The sequence below is a fragment of the Spinacia oleracea genome, chromosome 3 (assembly GCF_020520425.1).
Source record: "Spinacia oleracea cultivar Varoflay chromosome 3, BTI_SOV_V1, whole genome shotgun sequence".
NCBI classification, from domain to species: domain Eukaryota; kingdom Viridiplantae; phylum Streptophyta; class Magnoliopsida; order Caryophyllales; family Amaranthaceae; genus Spinacia; species Spinacia oleracea.
Window position 1 is genome coordinate 10,295,688 of NC_079489.1, and position 20,381 is coordinate 10,316,068.

At 35.5% G+C, this 20,381-nt stretch overlaps 1 protein-coding gene across 9 annotated transcripts; it reads left to right on the forward strand.

The window, feature by feature from the left end:
* Positions 1-816: 816 nt before the first annotated feature.
* LOC110787386 (uncharacterized) lies at positions 817-17,714 on the forward strand. Of its 9 annotated transcripts, none has more exons than XR_008929899.1 (9): positions 830-1,006; positions 1,640-1,715; positions 1,855-1,946; positions 2,053-2,153; positions 7,830-7,899; positions 10,923-10,950; positions 11,036-11,084; positions 11,242-11,376; positions 17,379-17,714. XR_008929899.1 is itself a non-coding variant. In XM_021992005.2 (8 exons), the coding sequence occupies exons 2-8, from the start codon at positions 1,697-1,699 to the stop codon at positions 15,826-15,828; spliced, it is 531 nt and encodes a 176-aa protein (XP_021847697.1). In that variant the 5' UTR covers positions 817-1,006; positions 1,640-1,696; the 3' UTR covers positions 15,829-16,378. The 9 variants fall into 9 exon arrangements, 6 of the variants coding, with proteins under 6 accessions (XP_021847697.1, XP_021847698.1, XP_021847700.1 ...); XR_008929900.1 differs by lacking the exon at positions 17,379-17,714 and adding an exon at positions 15,722-16,241; XR_008929901.1 differs by lacking the exon at positions 17,379-17,714 and adding an exon at positions 15,772-16,241.
* The last annotated feature ends 2,667 nt before the right edge of the window (positions 17,715-20,381 follow it).

Here is a 20,381-nt window from a genome sequence, read left to right on the forward strand (position 1 = left end):
TGACTAGTGGAGAAGGGTAAGGTTGATCTCCACCCATAAAATGCCTCTAGTGGGGATTAATTACCAACTTAAGGTATGATCTCGTAATCATATTTTTGTTACTTATTTTGTACTGGATAAAAAAAATTCAGACCAGGCTAGAAAATTCAGAACAAATAAAAAAAGCACTAATAGAAAATATTCAAACCTGACTAGAAAAATTCAGAACAAACCCGATAAAAAGAATCAGACAAAACCAGACTAGAAAACAGAAAAGTCAAAATAGACTAGGTGAAGGGTATATAACAATTATAGCCTTAGCGTGACACTCCATATAAATCAGAACTAATTGATAAATGTAGTAATTTTCAACTTATCATCTTACAATTATGTTTGCTGTAAGGAATTGAGGGCATAGATACAATATGTTACATGTTTGAATCCTCCTACAGTCCTACCCGATTATAATTTTTTTGGTTATGAAAAAGCTCTAAACACTTTTAAATATAGAACATACAAGATGCATCAGTTACACGTAGACGCAAGACGAGGCCGGCCTGTCGACCCGCCCTGCCCCGCCCGATTTTTTTGCGGGCTTGGACAGAAGTTTCCGGCGCCCGACCCGAATTTATTTTGGGCGGGTTTGGAAAACACAAAACTATCTTTTTTAGTTATAAATTTGATCCGGTCCGAAAATAGCGGATTTGGACTCATTTTTTTGCACGAATCTTGGCCCGACTTGACCCGATCTAACGGACTTTTTTATGCATGGGCCCGACCCGTCCCGACCTGCAGTTTGATCAGGTCTAGTTACACGGTACATCCTCTCGCATACTCAATCTCCGCACTCTCCCTCCAAAGGTGCCAAGGGTCCAAGTGTCGAACCAATCAGGTAGCCGTAGACTTAACCACACGGCCAACACAGCACACATGCATTATCCATAGCCTCACTTACCCGTAGCTTTGCGCTTCGTCAAGCGAGCGCCAAAATCTCAACTGGTTGTAGCGCCATTTTTCTCCTTCTCTGGTTAGTGTTACTACTCCCTTTTCTTTGCTTTCTTAATTGTTCAATTTTGCCTCTGAATTTCGGAATTTTGCTCTTGTTCGCAGTTTCTGATTATTGTATTTTGAGCTTGTTTTTGAATTAGGGCTTTGGGTGAAATTATTTTACATCATTTGTTGAATTGCCAAGTTAATTGCTGGGTAGGTTAGCTCAATTGTTCAGGGGTTTGAGTTTCGAACTTGTTTGAGAATTACTGAATTAGGGCTTCAGTTTTTTCATTCTGAAAATTCGTGATAAGCTGAGATGGGAATAGTAAGTTAATTGGGTGAGATTGTTTGTTGATTATAATACGTTAATGAATTAATTATTTATTTAATTTGATGGTTTTGTACCTAATTTTATGTTCGTTTATATTGTTAGTGTGTAAGTGTGGAACTATTGTTGGGAAGACTGAAGAGGGATTGTAAACATGTTTGTTCGAGTCGCGGGATGGTTCTTACAGTTTAGTTTTATGACGATTTTATATGGAGTTCTTCCTATTGTGCCATTGTGTGTGTGTGCAACCCTTTAGACCCTTCTTTCTTTTGCACATATTTGGGTTATTTAAGATGCTAAACAATGCTATATGTGCTTTCTTTTTCATATTGTAATATGAAGTAGACGACAACGAAGGCAAAATCTAATTTTCATTGGAAGGTTTCGTGAGGAGCATCTATGCCCATGGAAGCCAATGGTAACAGCTTGAATATCACCACTTCACTTTTAGGGTTGTTTTTTTATTTTGTGTTCGTGTTTCCATTTTTTCTTTTGAGAATTTTCTTGAAACATGAGAGTAGGGAGATAACAATAGATTTTGGTGGAACTAAATTTAGGGCAAAAACTTTCCAATCCGGGGGCTCGGCTTACAATTCTTTTGACCAAGAGAGAGAAGCTTCAAGATGAACTTCGGAATATTGAAAAACAGGTAACTGAATTGAAGACTTCTTTATAAAAAACTCTTTGCTAATGTAAATATGTAATTTTGTGCATTGAGTTTATTTGAGTTCCTTCTGTTGTTGGCTTGTTTATAGGTGTTCGAGTTGGAGACCACCTATTTGCAGGATTCAAATCATTTCGGGCATGTTTTGAAAGGGTTTGAAGGGTTCTTAGGTTCAACGAAGTCTGCAACAAAGTATGATATTTTACACTTTTTAATGTGTTACTCTTTTCTTTCTTATTTTTCTTTCTATATGCTTATTACTTTCTTTTACGACTGTTAATGTTGTTTGTGAACATCTTGCTATGTATATAATGTGAGCAAATGATCATATTTTACTTTTCAGAATACTCGGTCATGCTTGACCTTTTTGCTCAATGTTTCTGAATCTTGATCATAAATTGCTGTCTTAAACTTTTAATCATGGAAAAATCTGACAGACCCAACAAGACAGAGGTTCTTTTTGTATAATGACTTCAATATGAATTGAAATGATGATGAAAAGTGAAGAACAAGTTAGGATTTTTAGTGGAAGGGAGATGGAAGAGGACCGATGGATAGGTGTTTGAGGGAAAATGTGAAGAACTGAGATTTTGGTGCAGAAAATTAATGGTAGAAATATGCAATAATCTAGTTGATAGATGAATGGACACAAAATGGGATACGAAAGTAGTGACTTGAGGCCACCAATCTCCAAGTTTAGTGACTTGAGGTCACCACTCTCCAAAGCCTAAGCTTTACCAAATTCTCCACATACCTCCCATAACCTAATGTGCCACTATTTATAACCCTTCTACTAGACCTACCTAATTTGTCTTCTACCTAATATTACTTATTACCTATTATGCCCTCCCCTTGCACTTAATTCATTACAATACCGACCCCCTAAACTTCCACCTTGTCCTCAAGGTGGATAGAAGTTTGCATTGGCTTCCCGGCGCTGGCAACCATGATCCATCTCCACCTTCTTGCGGCCCAAACTAAGAACGAGTTGCTGCATGAATTGCAACTTCCCATTGGTGAGAGTTGATTCATACTCAAGGTGCTTAATCATAGAATGCCGGTGCAACAACTTCTCATCCTCAAAACTCAGCCACCGGCGTTGTAGCATATTGATAAGTGTCACTAAGAGTGTCATTGGCTTGGATGTGGAAATGAAATTCAGTAACTGATCTTGAGAGGATAATTTTTTTTTTTTTTGGAAAGAATGAATGGGGCTTGGATAGAGATGATGAGAGTATAGGTTGGAGGGAGTTGTGTTTGAATTGGTGTTTGGGTTGGACTGATTGGTGTATAGTGATGCAAAAATGGATTTAAAGACTAAAAACCCATGCTGGCCATCTAGAGGTTTGTCTTCAACACTTAAAAAATTGGGCTTAAAATGAGTAGGCCCAAACTTTGAGTTGGCCCGCCCCTCTTCCCTTTTAAAATTTTCATTAATATCCTTTAAAACTTTCTCAACTCCTTCCCCCAAAGCACGTGCCTTCACCCACCTTACTTCATTGTTAAGGTCTTTCTTTTTGAACTTTACCAGTTTGCTATCATCATCTTCAAAAATCAGCTTCCTCTCCAAGCCAACAAGTAACTCAGTGAAGCTTCTCCAACACTCCACTTCTGAAAATCCCCAAACTTCTCCACCATTATCACTTCCGGCTAAACCACTGTAGCCAACACAACAACCACCTCTGTTATCACTCGGGCCTCCATCAGAACCACTAGCATCGACATTACCCTTGGTGACTCCCTCTCCTCCGCCAGGCTCCGGCGGCACAATCTTCTCCCACTGGTTGTTGTCAAATCCTCCATCACAAGCGGTTGTTCCACCACCGACATTGATACACCACCCTCCACCACCAGTCATACTCCCAACAAAGCCATCTCCAGTATTCCTATCGGAAAAATATCCGGGTCCACCACCCGACCCGCTTGCCCCAGATCCACCTTTTGAGAAACCATTTGCTTCTCTTCCCAGACAACCACAAACCCTACATATTTTAGTAAAAGAGCCTGGACCACCACCTGATCCGCAACCACCAGCACCGCCTTTCTCAAATCCTTCTGTTGGTGGTTCACCTTCAACAACTCCATACATAAAAACGTGGAGACCACCATCACTGGACATACCACCTCGATTTTCACCAGAATAAGTACCTGAAAACTTCTCCTGCCTGCTGCCCTGCCTACCTTCCACCAGATCTGATTTCAAACCCTCAACAATCAACTTCAGATCTTCCTGGCCGTCCTCTTCAAATTCTTCATTCTCCCCTTTAAGTATCTCTTCTCTAAGTTCAGTAAACTTCTCTCTGATTTCCTTCAATTCTGGCCGAAATGAAGAGAAAATCGGAGAAAGACCTTCCATAATGTTTTTCACGAATTCTTCCTTGCATTTCTGGAAAATTTCATCCCACTTCTCCTGGGATTTCTGATCAGATCCTGCAAACACCATCTTAACTTTTTTTTTTCTTTTTTTTTTTCTTTTTTTTTTTTCCAGAAAATCAGATCAGTACCACCTCCCAGAACTGCACCGCTCTGATACCAAGTGTGAAGAACTGAGATTTTGGTGCAGAAAATTAATGGTAGAAATATGCAATAATCTAGTTGATAGATGAATGGACACAAAATAGGATACGAAAGTAGTGACTTGAGGCCACCAATCTCCAAGTTTAGTGACTTGAGGTCACCACTCTCCAAAGCCTAAGCTTTACCAAATTCTCCACATACCTCCCATAACCTAATGTGCCACTATTTATAACCCTTCTACTAGACCTACCTAATTTGTCTTCTACCTAATATTACTTATTACCTATTATGCCCTCCCCTTGCACTTAATTCATTACAGAAAAAGGGAAATAAAAGGCTAATTTAAACTTGAAAGAGGAGGAACAAGGTTGGGCTCAGCCAATATAATATTTCCTTCCAAGACTTTACTGAGTTGGAATAACATCTGGGATGGAAAAATTATATGGGAAGCTACTACCTATCCTTTGGTGTAAATAGCGGAAATCAAATAGAAATGTTTAACCTTTTGGCCTTTATTTATGAAATAAAGATAGTGATATGTTTCTTACGTAGCTATTGTTACTTGCTAGAATGATGTAAGATTGTAGATATCTAAAAGGTGGAGCGTTCACGACTTCACGCAAATCCCTTGAAAGGATTTTTCGTGTACTCATGTGTAGACACACACTTATGAGCACAGGGGGGGAGGAAGAGAGATAGAGATCATCCCCACCTTGGTGAGGCTTCTTAGATATTGTTTGATAAAAAAATTCCAAGAGTGCTGGTGGACTTGAAAGCAACTACTTTTGCTTTAGCCTTACTTGTGGAATAACGACATGATTGAAGTCTTTCAATTATCGTGGAGCAAGTTGGTTGTATGATGCCTAGAGATAAGAGTATCTGAAAGAATACAAGGTTCACGAGGAAAGCTAACATGGTGGAGATGTGGGATTTCAATTTTTTATTCTCATTTTCTCATAAATGAAATCTACAAACAAAAGCTTCTGACTTTCGTAGAATGATTAGCAGTTCTGTGTGTGTCTCATGATGTGTAACAACCTCTTCAGGTGCTTTCTCTTTGGGTAACAGCACATAATTGGAGGATGAGAAAAAAATTAATTCGCATTACTGTTGAGATAAAAGATTGGTAGATCAATTCTTCTTTAGTGCAAGTGTTTTGGGGTTGGTTCATCCTAGTCTTTCTCTCTTAAACTGCATCAAAGAATGCTTCTACCAGGGAATATTTATTATGAGAGACTTGAGGCATCTCTAGGTCTTCTCTAGAGATTCCTAAGGTGAGTAGTTACCGTTCAGCTCCGTTGAAGACTTTCATGGTAGTCTGGTCTATGAGAGGAATGGAGATATTAGTATGTAACATGTCAGACACCTATGTTGGATGTTCCTAGTCAAAATTCTGAACTGAAGAAAGCTATTTCCTTTCCAAAAGGTATTTTTCCAAGGTCTCTAAAGAACAGTTGTGTTCGTTAAATAGTTAAATGAGGTTATTGAAAATTATCTTAGAAGATATTCTCATAATCTCTCATCAATGATTCCACAAATGTTGGGGTTAACCGAGTTTTGCCACAATTCTGAAGCTTTAACGAATTTTGTAGAAGTGTTTTGGGAGGAAAAGTCAGTTTATGTTGTTAGAGCTCTGTGACCTTTTAGCCATACAACTTTTTCCAATAAGAAATTGTCAATAGAAATTTCTTAGTTCTTTTAGTGCAAAGTTCCATTACTATCCTTTTGTGAGGCAATGTATAATAGTGTCATCATTCTTTTCTCCTTACTAGGAACCAACATCTTATCATGCGGATATTATATTCCCTGGGTGCTGCGCACTGATGCTTTCAATTTTTAGAATAGGATTTTGATTCTTGTATTTTTGCTTGAGGATTCGTGTTATTTCTTCGGAGGAGTTAGTGTGCTCACAGGTTTAAGTTTTGGGTACCATAATTACTATATGTGTTGATTTGTTCGTGTGCATCTAAAAGACTACCCTTTAGATTTTCTTCCCCGTCTTTTTTTTTCTTTTTGAAAGGAGAGGAATTTCTCGTCATCTTTAACTTAAGTGTTTTGCCCAATTCTATGTATTCTCTCATATTTGGCTCACTTTCAGGAATCTAAAAGTTCAAAATCCTTGGTGGTTCTTCTTATCCTATTCTTCCAAAAAGAATCAATTGCATTTTCCTTTTGCTATTGTAGAAGAAAATCAAGAATATTCAAGGAAATGTGTAAACTTCTACATGTCACATGGTTAGGTATGTTTGAATGCCTACTGTGATGTAGTGCAGATGATTCGTTATATCCATAGCAGGTTATTGAATACAGAAACTTCTCTCTAAGTTAGTTGTTATGGAGATAATCAGGGTGAAATGCTTTTTAAGAAGCGTTGCTCTGACCAAAAACTTGTGTCTTCGTACCCTTAATGAACCAGCCCTGCACATGTTAGTCATATCCCTTTCGTATCAAGGTTCCACCTACCCTGAATAGAGGTTTGTCCTGGGTTCTGTGGAATTAGTCAATTAGGTGGTGCATGACATATGTTTGTGATGTCGCCTCGGTGAGAGCCTTGGTAAATTGGTTTCTTGTTCCACTTTTGCCTTTTATGTTTAAACTTTCTCCCAGTAGGTTTCCACTTTAGACATATACTTTCTCCATTTACTTTTAGTTGTAATGTTTTGCATCTCATGCTATCCACACACCTTACTTTGTCTAGTTTTGGTGATTTATACTTAAGAAAAAACATAATCATGTAGGATCTTGTTAGATTCCTCTTAATGTATACTTTCGAAACATAAACTTTTATAAATTTTAGTTTTTGGTAATTAAAGGTATTCATGGTTGAGGTTAGGCATTGAGAAACTTGAAAGTAGAAGTGTTGCATCCAAAATTATACTCCCTCCGTATTTATTTAAGGGATACACTTGCCTTTTCCGGCTGTATTTATTTAAGAGGTACACTTGCTATTTTTAGTAACTTATCAACCCACCATCTAATTAAATAATCTATCTACACCCCCACCCCCACCTCTCACCCCCTAAAATGACATGGTCCCCACTTGTTTTACTTATTAAAATATCTACTCAACCCCACTTGTTTTATTACTTTATTTCATTATTCTTCTTCTTAATACCCGTGCCCGGCCAAGTGTATCCCTTAAATAAATACGGAGGGAGTAAAGAAGAAGAATACTTTACTTTATTCTTTTCTATGTGAGTTTTGTATCTTTTGGTTCAAATGAAATAAATCTGTATATAGATAGACCATCGTTTTTACCCTCTGTTTTTATTACCCCATTTGTGATTGTACATTCATATTCTTCAGAATGTGGTTCCAGATTTACAAATGCTTCTTTAATTTTGTCTGTAGCTTGAAGAGGCCCAGGAAGTTTCAACCCGAAGATAGAATCTTCTCTTTGTCTTCAATCACCTCGCCTGCTGTATGTAAATTTATACTTCTCTATTGTGACGGTGGATAGTTTAATTTTTCTCTTCTGGCCAAAGTATCTTAGTTGATATTTCTGCTTTATAGTAAAGGCTTTCAGATAAGTGATTATGCCATGTGTAATCATTACTTTGTCATTATTTAAGAAAGGGGATTAATAACTTTCTTGATTTGGATTAGGAATAGTGGTATAAGTGTATTAATATAACCAGTTATGTCCTCTCAAAAAAAAAAAAAATCAGTTATTTCATTTTGTTCTATGACACGTAAGGATTAAACTTAAATTACTAACTTACTGACTGCTAAGTGGATCCTATGAGATTGCATTTTTGCTAGTTGGTCATGTATGTAGGTCTTTGCTTTGGCAAAGGACAATGTGAATATATAAGTGGTCTCTTAACGGGGTATGGGACTATGAATATTAAGTTCAGAAGAAGCTTCTGCCATCCCTTACATAGTTATATGGGTTACTGTTGCTCTTTTGTCTGTTTTTTCTCACGTGATGGCTTTGGTGATAATTTCCTCAGTTATGTACAAGCCATGATTAGACTAAATAACTAATGACTAGCTAGGAAAATAAGTTCTCAGAGGATATGGTCTTTTCCGCTCGATCTAATTTCCACTTTGGCGTCCTAAATATTATGTTATCATGAATTTACTTCTCGAACTTACATTATGGAGAATACAATGGCGACCTGATACTTTTTGAGGTATTCCAAAAGATTTGGTAGATTAAGTTGTTAATATTTCTCCATTGTTTTATCTATTTGGCATTGTAGGAATTGCAACAAACTAAAGCATCATCATTAGGTTATAACAATGTCTTTATGTGCTATACTGAGAGTCCAAACAATTGGATGGGGTCAACAATTCCAGAAAGACCTTTATTTAAAATGAGATTCCCTCATCCATACTATGCAAATCGAAAACCAGTCAGCATACTTGTTCCTTTCCCTTCCCTCGAATTGGAGGCTCCTATTTTTTCTCTCTGGCAACCCCATTTATCATCATTATCGTTACCCCATTACCTCAAAGAGGCTCCCGCAAGAAGCGGGGTAAGGGGGGGTCGGACGTAAGCAACCTTACCCCTGCAATTGCAGACAGGTTGTTTCCAATTGACCCAAAAGCGATAACGGGACGACCATATTCTACTTCATGGAAAAGAAGTGAAGAGGTATAAACAAAGAAGACTCTGGTCCCGAATTTGCTTTGAATATAAGCCATGACATCCAAATCATAGCAAGCTGGGGGCATGGCGTTGGTAGGTAGAGTTTCTGCTGTGTAAGCATTGATGTAGGAATTAGCGATGATGATTTCTTTGCCTAGGTTATTTATGATTGTTAGATGCACTTATGAATCATGATATCAGCAAAAAAATCCACAGGGAAATAGGTCTTTCATATTAATCTAGGATGTGGGGGTCCCCAATTGGAAGGAGTTGATGGAAGAGAAATGGGTTACTTTTGCTTCCAAGAACTTGATTCAGGTTCAAGGGTGAAGGTAAACCAGGCATCAAGAATAATTATTCTGAAAGATCTATAAGTTCCTCCTATTGAGTTTCCCTGGCAAGAAAGGCAAAGTTGACATCCACAGGTGGAAGGCTTTTGGGTTTGTTCACTTTGAGCCAAACTTTCAGATTGCCCTGTTAAAGTTAACAGGGATATTTAATAGTTCCAGACATGGAAATCTCGTGGAACTCAGACAAGGAATGTTGCTCTTGGTTAATGGGAACTTATTTGGAATTTACCCCAGTGCTAGCTGTTATACTGAAGATAAGATGTAGTTCTTGATGGAGAATAATATCTTAGATTCAAGCCAGTCTTTGTCAGTGCTCAACTGATTCTCTTTAGCCAGCCATAAGTAGACACTAGTAGCATTAGTATCCATCTCAGCCAAAAAGTAGTACTGTCCAAATTCCTTGCTGGAAATTAGCTGTGGTCCAAGACAAAGGGAGAGAGATGGCAGGAAAGATTGCTAAAGTCCCATGCACAACTGTTTATACTCCTAACACGAGTTAGGATAAAATCAGAGTCCGGGAAAGGGCTATGGATGACACCTTTGAGGTTTAAGTTTTTTAATATCCTATGTTTGGTTATAGTTATCTATTGGCATCAGTTGCTAGGTTTTTGAATATTGACAGTCTTCCTTATCTTATTCATATGCATTTTTTTCGTTTCTTGCCTGTTTCATAATCCTTAAACTACGATTTCTTCTCTGATGTATCTCAATTATTTGTTTACATTTATATATTCTTTTAAGGGCATGCTTGGATTGAGGGTAATGTATTAAAGGGGTAATAAAAGTCAAACTAAGGTAATTGAAGGTGATGATGAGGGGATGAAGTGGTGGCAAAGGGAACAAGCTAGTGTTGGCAAGAAGAAAATAAAAGGGAAGGGGGAACAAATACCCTCATCATAGGGGGAATAGTTACCCACCATCCCACTAGGGTGATTATTACCCTCATTTGGGGGGTAATTACTTCCACCCTTCCTCCCTTCTCCTCAAAACACCACCACTACCACAACTTCTCATCACAATACCACCACACCACCCTCCTTGCAACCACCTCAATTCACCTTCATTGTCCTTTTATTATGGTGGTTTGACTTTTATTACCCCCATAATTCATTACACCCAATCCAAGCGTGCCCTAAGGGGTAATGATTACACTCGTGCTAGGTACATCTATATAATACCCTACTATTTATACTACTCCGTATATTTTTTTTATCACTTCTTTTGGTTTGACATAAAAAAAAGTATTTTTTACAAATGGGCAAATATATGGAAGGTTAACCGTGTTCTACCCTTTGTCTTCTGAAAATCTTCTTCTGCTTCATCTTCCTGTTGTTTTGTGCTATCAAGTTTCAAGTGAATTGGATATGCATGGAGTTTGGAGGAAATTGTATTCTGTTTTCTTCATCTATCAATATACATAGAATAACTCCAAACTTCATTCTTTTTGGTTTACTATTTTTTTCGGAGGGAGTTTCTCATTCACATTACTTCTTTGTTCAGGTTGAAGAGCAGACAGGTGGACGTGATGGTGAGCTTTCACCAGAATTTTATGCTTTATTGAGAATTTATCTGATCATGATCTGATGACCCTTTCTTGTCAATTTAAACTTCAGATGTCGGTCCTGGACGATCAAAGGGTGGAGGCTTACCTACAAATGGACAGTAAGTGTTGGTTTCCCATTTTCCTAAAAAACCAACTTATCTGTCTGAGTTGACCATTGTTGGCTTGATAGCTAACTACATTCTCCATAACCATCACAATATATCTTTATTGTTACTTGTTTTACTATCACTGCAACTTACATCTTTACGTGGTCAGGGGCAAACCAAAGAAGGGAAGGTTGGTGTCATGAGGGGAAAAGGATTCAGGTTGTTAGATGCACAGATTGTAAAATGAAGATGATGCAGTGCGAAGTTTACTCAAGTTGCCTTGTGATTTGCTTTGATCTTCAAAGTAAGTACCCTTTTGATGTAGTTCACTAGTTTGTAGTTAAGTGGAGTGGTATGTCCCTATGGCATACATGTAGAGTGATCTTGTTGTGCTGATGACATTCTGTTCATCATCTGTTGTAACATTATCCCTAGGTAATGAGAAAGCTATCCCTTGTTTGTTCTAATGGTTCTCTCTGTTCTTTCTTCTTTGTTGTTTAGTGCATATTTGTTTGTTCTGCAGTTGCAAACTGGGTAAATCTTTGTTTCTTCAGAAAATGACATTGTGAAGAACATAGTTGAATAGGGTCATGTTCATTACACTTAGCATATCTGTTTAAATTTCATTTCCTGCATTTATGCTCCCCCCCCCCCCCCCACCCCCTCTCTTTCGTTTCTCTTCTTTGTAGCCTAGTAGGTATGGGGATTAGAATAGATATTAACAGTAATACGATGACGGGGTATATTACTATAAAAAATAGTGTGTTATACATTACTGGAAAATTTGTGAAAAAACACCTTTTAAAACATTTTGATTTAAAAATAACACCTTTTTGTCGAAATCCAGCTAACATTCTGGCCAATGAGTAAACTTTGAACTCCATTGTCCCATTTTTTTAGTTAGTAAAACGCACGCTCCTATATTTTTTCCCTTTTCCCCCTGATCTTCTCCTCCTCTTCTTCCTTAAAACCATTGTTCTTGACATCTCCTATTCTCTCTTCCTGACTTCATCATCTCAACGAGGAATTATGAAATCTAATATATATATAAAGGAGGCATATTTGCTGAAATATTAGAGCGCCCTAGGATTACTATTGGTTTCGGCCAATGAAAAATAAGATTTCTAATTTATTTTTGAATTAAAAAAATCGAGTGCCACATAGATAATTAATTAGGTGCCACATAGATATTTTAATTAATTAATTAATTACTAATATATACAACTCCATCCAAAATCAAACACTCTAATAATTAAAAAATAAATTTAAAATAAAATTCATTCAAAATAAAACACTAATCTAAAAAATAAAATTCGTCCAAAATTATACACTAATCTAAAGCAAATTCAACCCAAAATCAAACACTAATCTAAAATGAAATTTAATTAATTACTAATATTATGCATATGCAACTTCATCCAAAGTCAAACACTCTAATAATTAAAAAATAAATCTAAATGAAATTTAATCCAAAATCAAAAACTAATCTAATATAATATATAAAATATAGCAGTTAGTAAATATATATATATATATATATATAGAGGAAGGCTCTCGTGAGAACACTTCCTTACGGTGAGAACACTTCCTTACGGTGAGAACACTTTTTATAATGGCATTTTTGTAATTTTTATAAACAAACAAACAATGTAATTGTTTTTCACGTTTTTTTTTTCATTATTTCTGATTCTGATTTTCTGGCACTCTTTCTCTCTCTTCTATTCCTCTCTCTCTCTCTCCTATTCGAACACCACCACCAATCGCCGCCGCCGCTAGCCGCCGCCGCTGCTTACCTCTCATCGTTGCTTCTGCTTTCTTCTCGCCGCCGATTGCGCTCTCCTCTCGTTCGCCGCTGGCCGTTGTAACTCGCCGCAATTTGAAATCCACGGTCGCCGCTCGCAGCAATCCGGTAAGTTAATGAAGGATTTTTCAATCGATTTCAATCAGCAAATTTCAATCTACGAGATTCGAGTATTGAATTGAGAAATCGATTTCGAAATCGATTGAAATCGATTTTGATTTTGTGAATTGAGAAATCGATTTTGAAATCGATTGAAATCGATTTTGATTTTGTGAATTGAGAAATCGATTTCAATTCAAAACTCGGACAAAATCGAACCAAAGTTTGAACGAAATCGCCGGTGTTCTTCCTAGCATTTCCGACGGCAGAAGCGGTGGCGGCAGCGGCGGAGTTGGAAGCGAGGGAGCCAGCGAAATGGAACAAAAAATCCGGCGAACTCGAACCAGTAATCCAGTGAAATCGATTTTTCTTAATCGATTCCTCGATCTATTTTTCAGTCGATTTCTCAATCGTTTTTTCAATCAATTTCGAATCGAAATCAGGTTTTCTCAATTCAGAAATTATAATCAATGTGAGTGTGATTTCTGATATGAAATTATAATCAGAAATTATAATCGAAATTCGTTTTTTCAGCCTTGTGCGGAACGTAATAAGACCAAGCCCATGGAGAATTTTTTTAGAGAAGAAATAGTTTTTAGAACAAAATTTTTAGAATAAATTTTTTAGAATAATTTTTTTTAGAGAAGAAATAATTTTAAAATAAATTTAGAACATGCTTGAATAATTTTAGAACACGCTTGAATAAATTTAGAACATGCTTGAAGAAATTTAAATTTAGAGCATGGTTGAACAAATTTAGAACATGGTTGAACAAATTTAGAACATGCTTGAATAAATTTAGAACATGCTTGAATAAATTTAGAACATGAGCTTACAAATTTAGAACATGGTTGAATAATTTTAGAACATGCTTGAATTAATCTAGAACATGAGGTAAAAAATTTAGAACATGAGTTTGAAAATTTAGAACATGGTTGAATAAATTTAGAACATGGTTAAATAAGTTTAGAACATGGTTGAATAAGTTTAGAACATGGTTGAATAAATTTAGAACATGAGTTTGAAAATTTAGAACATCGTTGAATAAATTTAGAACATTTTGAATAAATTTAGAACATGCTTGAATAAATTCAGAACATGCTTAAATAAATTTAGAACATGAGCTTACAAATTTAGAACATGGTTGAATAATTTTAGAACATGCTTGAATTAATCTAGAACATGAGGTTAAAAATTTAGAACATGGTTGAATAATTTTAGAACATGCTTGAATTAATCTAGAACATGAGGTTAAAAATTTAGAACATGGTTGAATAAAATTAAAACATGCTTGAATAAATTTAGAACATCGTTGAATAAATTTAGAACATGAGTTTGAAAATTTAGAACATTGTTGAATAAATATAGAACATAGAGAGTGTAAAAGTGTTCTCACCATAAGAAGTGTTCTTACATAAGGAGGTGTTCTCACCGGATCCCTCCCCTATATATATATATATATATATATATATATATATATATATATATATATATGAGTTTTATTTTAACTTAATAATTTAATAGAATCTGTGCATCGCACGGGCTAAAATCTAGTAGGTAATATGGTAATCATGTCCATTGATGATAATTCTTTTTTTGCTTAACTCAAACATAGAGTGTTAATATTTGGATGTATAGGCATATAAATTAGCACAAAATTACAACTTTGAGAAACTATGATCAAATGAAGATGAAAACTTTGAACAAAAAATGGATGAGAGAGCAAAATGTCAAACAAGGAAACATTGGTTATCAATCAACTTGAGGTAATTATCAATTCAGCACCCATTGAAGCTGGACTTGCTTTTCTAAAGGTTGCAAAACAAGATGGAGACTGTGAAAAAAGGAAATAAAGGAAGATAAATGGATAAGAAAGAGTGCGCATCACGCATAAAAACAAAGGAAGAAAACAACAATTAGAAAATTGGTTTTTTGGCCAGATTTCGGCAAAAAAAAAAAAAAATACTGTCATTTATTAACAAAAACGTTTTATAAAGGGTTTTTCTCAAATTCTTTTAATAATAGGCTCTGTCTCACAAAATTAGTGTTTTTAAATGTGGTTTCACAAATTTCCCTATTATACTTGATGATTTTGATTGTAAAACAAAGTTGCATCAAGTTCTGGCTATGAAAGCAGGTTAGCTGAAGCTCCTTTTGTAATTGAGCTGGTTTTTTACTAACAAGTCAAGTTTCCAGATTTAGAATTAGCTGATAAATGACAATCACATTTACACTTACTATGTACTTGTAAACCTTAATTCTATGCTCAATAACCATTAGAGAGCAAGTCAAATAAATAACTTGTGTATCTGCTGCCTCAGAGATATGTTTAACTATACTCATACTCAAAGCAGTATCTTGATAAATGATGGGTATGTGAAGTCTTATGGAATAGACATATGAGCTCATGTTCCTATTCTCGCTGTTTTCATTTGATTTGATTACATATACATTCTTGTCCTTGAATTTCATTGGTTTTATTGAAGGGGTTGTGGTCACAGACTCAAAGTCCTGATTCACACGGGTTCCTCCGGTAAATACATTGTAGTCCAAACATCAATTTTCATGTCATCTAACCAGTGTCAATTAGTGTCACGCCAATTGGTGAACACTGACTTCTAAGTATGTTCTAATCTCAGCTACCTGGAAATAAATTCAAAATATTATGTAGAATTAGTTTTGTAATACCAATTGGTGAACACGGAATTGAAGTAATTTTAATTGCTTGATTGGAAATGCTAATAATCAGGGTGTATATCGACTGATTTGACTGTGTACACCATGGAATGGTCTTTCAAGGGTTATGGACTTATAAATCATGGCCTTGACATGGCTAGACCTTTCGGAGCTCAATAGGACAGGCTGAAAAAAAGTGGAGCAAGGTTCGTGGAGTTTGATAATGGCAATAACGTCTCCGTTAACGCTGTGGCTGGGAGGCACTAGCAAATTGAACTTTGCAGACCCTCTTGTGGCTCAATAGGAGTAGCTGATGAAATTTTGGGGTAGTCTTTTGGGGTTTTGCCTTATAGGTCGTGGTCCTTATCAATCTCATGTTTATTAGAGTCTCCTGTTGTTGTCATATTCCGTACTGGGAGACCCATTCTAAATAGCAAACGGAAAACGCCATTAGAATGACAACGATGAGTTTGTAAGGAAGACCATTGTTTACATTTTCTGGGAAGACTTTGAAGTAGCTCCCCCAGGTCATTTTCTTTTGGTCACTTTATATTCATAATGGGTATTATATATTTATAAGTTATCTAGTTGTATTTGGTTGTACCCTGTAGCTAGATAGATAAATTTGAACAACTAGAAAACGCGCTATGTACTGATGTCAAGTGAATGTGTTGTCTAATTTACTGAATTATTGATGAGAAGATATGAAATGGTCTTGAATTTGAAATCATCATCATTCTTATTATTCATTATTTTGTAGGACTTAGAGAGAGATATAGCTTAATGATAACCTATACTTCGTATAAAGTATTAGAATGTATGGCTGATGATACTTCAGATTTACTTCTATTACTCTATAACTTAGAGCTACAGCACTAGTGACGGGAAAGTCGGACCTATTATCCTGTCATTTTTTTTCTCTTTGCTCAAAATGAGACTGTTGTTGCATGGATCTTTTTCCTCCAGTGGAAATACGAAAGTCGATCCGTCAATGTCATTGTAGTTTTTCGCGAACTTTTACCCTTCTGGCTTACTTCCTGATCTTTTGGTGTTTCTTTTGATAAACTTCTTAACGGTTTAAGCAAGAATCTGCATTTTAGGGCATACTGCCTTGAGCGAAAATGTTGTTATTTTTATGATTTATTGATTTGGTATTGACTATTGACTTTGACTTTCTTTGGTAAAGATGTTCAAGTTGACTTTATGATTTATAGCTGTTGCTTGTTAGTTTAAGTCAACTATATACTTGTTTTTATGGATATGTTGGTTAATAGTCGGTTGTTCATGTAATTTAATACTGTTAAGTTGAGATTAAAGATGGCCTCATAGTGATCAAGTTCTACCAAGTGGATAGGTTTGTGATGAATTCAAAGATAGAGGTAGTATGAAAACACACCTCGTCCCCTAGCGTGTTGTCTGATTGTTAGGAGACTGGGAACTTATGTACTGTGCAGATGTTGTCACGGTGCTTACCAGTTCTCCTAAGGTTATTTCTCAGTACTTCTAATCTGATTTCGTATATGACTTTCACCTTCAAGTTTGCTCTTATGTTTTTTTACCCATGGATGTTCATAATGTAGTTGAGCTTTTGATTTTGTAACCTAACTATCTTACAGCCCTTTTGATTGAGAAGTGCATGCTATACAACGTACATCCCGTGTGGGTTTGAACACGACTGTAACAGCTATAAGTGGTTAATTCTGATTTTCTATATTGCCTTTTCTGAGCAGGTGAGAACTGTTTAACGTCGTTTTAACTCAACAAGTTGCAGGACTAATTACATCCTTTTGATTCTTTAAATAAATTGGGTTTTGTGGTAGTAGGTTATCAATTTGCAATTTTGTACTTAATCAGGTTTGAAAAGTTTGTTTGTATATTTTTTTTGTTGGAAATTATTATTCAAGACTGTAGTACAATGTTCAGAGTATTCGGCTGCTTGGATCCAAGAGAACTGTGACCAAAATTTGGCACCCTCTCTACTTTATTCAAATTTGTCTACTTTCAACATTTTTGTGTGTTCTTGTCAAAAAAAAAACACTCCGTAACAATTTTGTGTGTTTTACGTATTCTTTCCCAGATAAAATCATACGAGCTACTAAAATATCCATGTACGGAGTAGTATTTAAGTTCTTTGTGCGTAGTTGGGTCGTATTCTTCATGAAGACCTAGATAGAGAGGCTTGGCCACATTTAGTATTTAGTGTATTTCTTGTGTTGTTAAGTTCACCGTGCTAATTGCCTTTCCGTTTAGGTTACGTTCTCTTCTCCTAATTTCATAAACTCGTTACCTTCTGATTAGATTGACTAAATTTAAAAATTTATTGTACATTTTTGTACAAGATGAATCTGGTTGAAGAATTCGGACTTTTTTTCTTTTTTTTTTGGATGAAAGGGTCGGAAATTTTATTTCTAGTGTTTCATGGAAAGTTATACTTCCCATAAATTTTTAACCCCTTTAATTTCTCTTTTTAGTGTGAGCCAAATAACTATTCAAACTCAACGTGTAATTGTTGTTTTCATTGAAATCGAAAGACTATCTTGCTATTGTTGTCAACCGAACAAGCACTAATACACTAATAGCAAGATCACTAAGGGCATTGGAGTTTTTTTTCCCTTTAATTGAAAAGGCATGGGATGGTGTAAATATCGATTAGAGTAGAACATTGACCAAATTTGACATAGTCAACTAGAATAAATGCTTAATTTTTGGGCTTTGGCCTTGCAGACTAATTCTATTTTGCGCTTTATTGATTGTTATAATTCTTAACTTTAGGCTAAGATGAATTGATCAAACTCTTCGAGCAGTGCCAGTAATAATAAAGTTTAATAAGATCCACCAACAATAAAACGGCAAACTCAAAAGGCTGGTGTAGGTGAAGTGAACCTAAAAAGTTAATACGGAGTAAGATTTTGTTGCTTTTTAATTTCTTCTTTTTGTTACTGTTTGTTAATATTGACGGAAGCCAACTTTTTGACGATTGTCTCTGAATTCAAAAGAAACAAACAACGACTGGTCACTTCTTGGAGGATGTATTATGCATCCGGGTTAATGATGTACCTCGGTTTATTTGGAGATTCTAAGGCTTTATTCTCTTTATTTTATTCTTAGTGCTTATTAGATCATACCAGAAAAATCAGATTAGAACAGACTATTTCAGAAAAAGTGAAAAACACTCATAGAAAACATTCATATAGATTAGACTAGACTAGAAACTAGAAAAATCTGAACATATCAGGTGAAGAGAACAATGTCTTAACTGAAAAAATACATTATGGCGTGTTATTAGGTACACCTAGCTTTAGATGTACTCGGATGTGTTGGAGAATTTCAATCAACCATGTCATTGCTGAGTATATATATTCCCTCCGTATTTATTTAAGGGATACACTTGCCTTTTCCGGTTGTATTTATTTAAGAGATACACTTGCCATTTTTAGTAACTTATCAACTCCACCATCTATTTAAATAATCTATCTAATATATCTTAGGTCCCGCCATCTTATTAAACAAATAGTTAAATGATGTACTTTTGTTTATAGTTTATCAGGAGATTCTACGGCTATGTTCTCCCAATAATCAAAATTTTGACCATAAATTCTCATTATTATATCTGTAAAAAAAAATTATCATGAGATATTTTCTTAGATACGTCTCAAAATATATGTTATAAATATCAACTTTTTAAAATTTGTTGTCATACAGAATTGGATATATTAACTGTCAAACATTGCATCGAAGTCCGCGCAAATAGTAAGTGTAAAGATCTTTTTGAAACGGAGGTATAGATCATACCAGAAATAATCAGACCAGATCAGCCTATACGAGAGAAAGTAAAAAAACACTCATACGAAACATTCATATCATATTAGACTAGACTAGAAATTAGAAAAATCAGAATATATCAGGTGAAGAGAACAATGTCTTAACTGAACAAAATACACTATGAAGTGTTATTGGGTACACCTAACTTTAGATGCACTCGGGTGTATAATTTTAATCAACCTGATGTCATTGCTGAGTATATAACTATATGTGCCTCTTTATCTTGCTATGAAGTTTGAAACGTCTTTTTGTGGTTCAAAGAGTAATATGATTTGAAAAGATGAGTGGATTATGTAGTACTCGTATTTGGTTGAGCAAGAACATTATTTTAACTACTTTTTACCAACCATATCTTCTCTCTTTGATTACAAGGACAATCTATTTCTACTACATCAATCATGTTAAAAGAGTTGGCATCAAATTTGTCAAAGTTTCTTTCATCTTTTGAAATATTGTTCTTTGTAATATACTTTTGTCAATGAAATCTTGACCTTGTGATCATGATAATATGGAACACTTACCTTAATACTTAGTACATGCACTAAGCTATGAACTATAAGTGAGAATGTGAATTTTTTAAGTTTGTCTCGCTACACTTTACTTAATACTCCCTCCATTTCTTTTTATGTATCCATTTGGAATCTGGAGTGGTTTTTAAGAAAATTGGAATTTTGGTTTGTATGGGTATAAGTGTAATGATTGGGTGTAAGAGAAATGATTGGGTGTAAGAGATTATAATAAATAAAGGAGTGAGAAAATAATAAAGAAATAAGGTAAGAGAGAGAAGTGATAATGATGGGTGATAAAGGAGGTGAGAGAGTGGGTATGTGGGGAAGGGAAAAGAATTAAATATTATGGGTGGAGAAAATTAGGTGGGAATATGGGTAGAATCTTTAGGTATTTTGGTAATT